Source organism: Benincasa hispida, chromosome 5, assembly GCF_027475165.1.
Source record: "Benincasa hispida cultivar pf3 chromosome 5, pf3_genome.v1.1, whole genome shotgun sequence".
In the NCBI taxonomy this organism is placed as follows: Eukaryota; Viridiplantae; Streptophyta; class Magnoliopsida; order Cucurbitales; family Cucurbitaceae; genus Benincasa; species Benincasa hispida.
In genome coordinates, this window is record NC_143482.1 from 47567400 (window position 1) to 47572250 (window position 4851).

General features: G+C 34.3%; 1 protein-coding gene across 6 annotated transcripts; it reads left to right on the forward strand.

Moving 5' to 3' along the window:
• Positions 1-1106: 1106 nt before the first annotated feature.
• Positions 1107-4851, forward strand: LPAT5 (lysophosphatidyl acyltransferase 5). 6 transcript variants are annotated; one of them, XM_039031389.2, is made up of 6 exons: positions 1118-1242; positions 1513-1648; positions 2538-2597; positions 2683-3309; positions 3591-3721; positions 4262-4851. In XM_039031389.2, the coding sequence occupies exons 4-6, from the start codon at positions 2753-2755 to the stop codon at positions 4681-4683; spliced, it is 1110 nt and encodes a 369-aa protein (XP_038887317.1). In that variant the 5' UTR covers positions 1118-1242; positions 1513-1648; positions 2538-2597; positions 2683-2752; the 3' UTR covers positions 4684-4851. The 6 variants fall into 6 exon arrangements, with proteins under 6 accessions (XP_038887315.1, XP_038887316.1, XP_038887317.1 ...); XM_090313660.1 differs by having other exon boundaries at positions 1228-1242; positions 1574-1648; XM_039031388.2 differs by lacking the exon at positions 2538-2597 and having other exon boundaries at positions 1112-1242.

The following is a 4851-nucleotide window of genomic DNA, read 5'->3' on the forward strand; positions in this document are numbered from 1 at the left end:
TATTAAATCACCACTTAACCCAAAAGCTTAAATTGATGAGTTCATTAAACTTTATATTATACTTGATCACTTATTGACCATCATGGATTGACCTAGTAGTAAAAAAAGAGACATGGTCTCAATAAATGGTAAGAGATGAAGGGTCCAATTCATGGTGGTTACCTACCTAGGAATCAATTTTCTACAAGTTTTCTTGACATAAAAATGTTGTAGGGTCAGGCAGGACCTGTAAGATTAGTCGAGGTGCCCGTAAGCTGATCCAGATACTCACGGATATCAAAAAATGCTTTTATCACTTATTGGTGTTTTATTTTTCCTCTCTTGTCTATGTCTACACCAAATTTAAAGCATCTATTTTTTATTTTTTATTTAAAATTAAACTCAATTATGGTCCCTCAATTCTCAAATTGGTTTCATTGTTTACAAATTTTCAACTTGCCAGTTTTAGACCTTAAATTTTAAATTTTGTTCTATTTTGATCAATAAAATTTATGTAAATTTTCACATATAGAAGAAATATTAAACTATTTACAGAAATAGAAAAAAAAAATATCGATAAAATTCTATAAGCGTCTATCGGTGATATAAATGGATAGAAATCTATTATTGATAGAGACTAATATTAGTTTATCAGTATATATCACTGATAGAAACAGATAGAAATCTAAAATGATTAAATTTTACTATTTTTTTAAAATAATTTTTCTTATTTTTCTATATTTAAAAATTTTCCTAAAATTTATGTAAATTTTAGTCCTCATTTATTTTGATCTAACAAATTAATATCATATAGTTGCAAATTAATATGAACATATTTCAAGTGAGACACAATAGAGATAAGAGACAATAATTTGACAAGTGGATTATCGATTAAAAAATAATATAGCAAGAATTTAAAAAATATTAAAATAAACCATACTGAACTTTAATACTAAAAAAACAATCAAAATAAAATTCCAATTTTCACCCCCCGAAGATTCGTGTCCCCGTAACGAGGTCACAGCAATAAGAAGGGGGTGGCAAGATCGTAATTTCGAACTTTTCCGCTGTCCTTTTTCGTAAATTCGCAACATCAACCTGACACAACCAACGCTCAGAGAGAGAAATCAGCGAGTACCGGAGTATCAATAAATCTTCTCTCCAAGAAAGAATCTAGAACACTGTGTCAGTCCAGAAATTTCTTCGCTTCGTTCTTCGCTATGAAGTTCATCGTCAAATCCTGAGTCTATCAATGCATTTGAGGTAATCCACTTTCTTTATCGCCATTTTCATCTTTTCCATTTCACCAGTCTCTGTTTGGTTACCGAGAAAATGCCGTGAATATCGTACAAAATCTAGTTCTCTGTATCTCAGTAGGCTGTCAATGCATTCGCGTTTTTCTTTATTATGTTGTGAATCGGATTTGGACTATTTTGTTTTTTCTTTGTCCGCATCTGATTTTGTTTGTATTAAGCTCTCATCCTGTGGTTTTCATGTTATGATTTGCATCGATCATCCACATTGTGTTCTAAGTGTGTGATTCGAGATTTCTGGATTCGCATTTAAGCGTTGTGATCCTATTGGATGCTATTAGTAGTAAAGAAGTGTAGTCTCTGGACTATTGATCGATCGAGGAAGATGAAGTTCATATCTTACTGAGCACTAGCAGGTGAGATGTTTGATCGTGCTGTTGGTCGCTCATTTGCCTTTATATTTGTTTTTCTATACGACTATACCGAATTTATACAAAACCTATGTAATGGTGGTATTCTATTGGATTCTGTTACCATATATGTTGCGATCAGAATCTCTATTTGTTAGCCTGACAACATATATATCAATAATATACAAGAAATTAACAGATTCATTGATTTTAGTTTTGTCCCATAAAAATGTTGCCATAGCAGTGTAGGCACTAAGCAGATGAATGTTGGCTTCAAATTGTTTAATTCTCTCTTACTGTGGGTTGCTCTTCTCTGAGATGATGTGTAAGACAAATACCAGGAGTAATGAAGTCGATGGAAAATGTGGAATGTTAGTGATATTATTTATTTCACCAGTTTTTTGGATTTATTGTTTTCTGGAAAGTTGAATTTCATTCTACTAACCAATAACCATGTATATAGCAAGTTTCTTCAGTTTGAAAGGACAGTTACGTAAGACAAATGGAGTAAAGAAACATTGAAAACCAAATTATTTTACCAGGAGAAATATCAAAGAGTGAATCAGGAAATCTTGTGTGTTTTTTGTTCTCTTTCCTATGGGAGGCTTCTTGTCTCCCACCAAAAGTGAATTGAGAGGAATATCACAAGGAAAGGGAGCAATTTCCTTTCCTTTGAGGTTGGTGGGATCGACAATGGCACTTCATTCTGTATCGTTATTCATCAGGCATTAGCTCCTTGACTGATGCGGCATTTATTACTTTCTTTTTGTAAATTTCTGTTACTGTATGATCTTTTGTAATTTTTTAGATGCACTTTCCATTATACTGTAATTGTTTAGTTTCATAACAGAGCATTTTAGAGGAATTTATTTACAGCTAAATGATTCTGTGTTAGGATTATATCACTATCACAAGCCAGAACTGCGCTCCATTGGACACCCTACCTTGATGAAAAGCAAGTTGTTCATTTCATATTATTAATTTAGTCAATGAGACATACCTTCATGTCTTTAATCATTCTGTGTTGCCTTCTTTATCAGGAGACCCACTCATCTCTGGTGATAGGGGATATACGTTTGTGCTGGATACTGTGAATGATTCTGAGAGGGTATGGAAGTTAAGGATGTTGAAACCAGGGATCACACCTTAACTCCAGCTAAGCTGTTCAGGGGTCTATTATGCTTGCTGGTGCTTCTTTTAACAGCATTTATGATGTTAGTATATTATGGTTTTATCAGTGCCATTTTTGTCCGAGTATTCAGCATACATTATAGCCGAAAAGCTACTTCCTTCTTCTTTGGTTCTTGGTTAGCTCTGTGGCCTTTTCTATTTGAGAAGATTAACAAAACAAAAGTTATTTTTTCTGGAGAAGTGGTTCCTGCAAGGGAACGTGTCTTGCTTATTGCAAACCATAGAACTGAAGTTGATTGGATGTACCTGTGGGATCTTGCAATACGAAAAGGACAACTAGGATACATAAAGTATATACTTAAGAGCAGTTTGATGAAGCTACCAGTATTTGGTTGGGCATTTCACATATTAGAGTTCATCTCTGTGGAAAGGAAATGGGAGGTTGATGAATTGACAATGCACCAAATGCTTTCAACTTTCAAGGATTATTATGATCCTTTCTGGCTTGCCCTTTTCCCGGAAGGCACTGATTTCACGTAATTACTCATATATCCCAGTTCCATTTCTCTTACATTCTCGAAAAAAATGACACTGCTGTTTGCATACTTTTGAGATAATCAACAATTCCAAGTAGAATTCTCCTAAATGTTCATTCAGCTACAATTCTGATATGCAATGCCGTAATGGTACCTACAATGCATGTGTCACATATGTAATTTGTGCTTAGCATGTTCTGTCATACAAGCCTTACTTTTCTTGTTTAATCTGATTGAGACTGTCTAATAAGATTCATGTCACTCTTTTCTGTTTTGTGTAGTGACCAGAAGTGCATTCGGAGTCAAAAGTATGCAGCCGAGAAAGGCTTACCCATATTAAAAAATGTTTTGCTTCCCAAAACAAAGGGTTTCCGTACATGCTTACATGATTTGAGGAAATGTCTGGATGCAGGTACTCTACATCCTTGTTTTGCTGCTTAAAATGTTTCTTCTATCCGTTTCCCTAGTTTAGAGTATTGAATTGGTCGAATCAAACATGAACTCTAAAAGTTAGATATCCCAAGGGAATTGATCTGTTGTGATAGTCCTTGGAGATTGCATCACTAGTTTCAAAGGATGAAAATAAAACAGATGCTAGGCCATAAGGTAATAGCGTTATTTCCTAAGTTGTATTCTATTCATATTGATGTTATTTATGCTATTTACGATTTTGGTTCAAGGGTTTAGAAGAGTGCGCCGTATAAACTCTCTAATCCTACTGGCGTTTTTAAATCTGCAATCTGCTATTTTCTCTCTAATAATAAACTCTCTCCTTCTGCCGATGGAGGTAGCTAGCACACAGTGAATTGTATAAATCTTTGTGATGGTTCTCTACTGTTTACGTTTTTTTTTTTTTTGTTTATTTTACATTGTCGAATTCTTAACAAATAGCAGCTCTTTGCCTGTAGTTTGACAAGTAGAAAATCTGAAGATGTTCATTTCTTTTGTGTAGTTTACGATGTGACCATCGGCTATAAACATCGATGCCCTTCTTTATTGGACAATGTCTTTGGATTGGAACCTTCTGAAGTTCATATACACATCCAACGCATTCCCCTTCACCACATTCCAACTACAGAAAATGAAGTTGCCAATTGGCTAATGAACACATTCCGCCACAAGGACCAATTACTTGAGAAATTTCATTCTCAAGGCCATTTTCCCCATGAAGGAACAGAAGGGGATCTCTCAACATTGAACTGCCTTGTTTCAATCATCACAGTAATGCTCCTAACATCCATATCTACATACTTTACCTTTTTTTCTTCCATCTGGTTCAAAATCTACGTATCATTAGCCTGTTCCTTTCTTGCATTTGCTACTCGTTTTAACATTCGACCAATGCCAATTTTTGGCCATAAAAAATCTTCTTGAAACTGGATGGAAGTTGCGTATGTATGTGTATTTGTTAGAAAATGTTGTACGAAACTATATATAGAGCTGTCATGTCGATCAAATATTCTAGTGTAAAAAAATGTTCTATTAGCAAGTTTTGTAGAATGGACCCTCTCTTTACTATTAGAAAAATTGGATTTGCTCTCA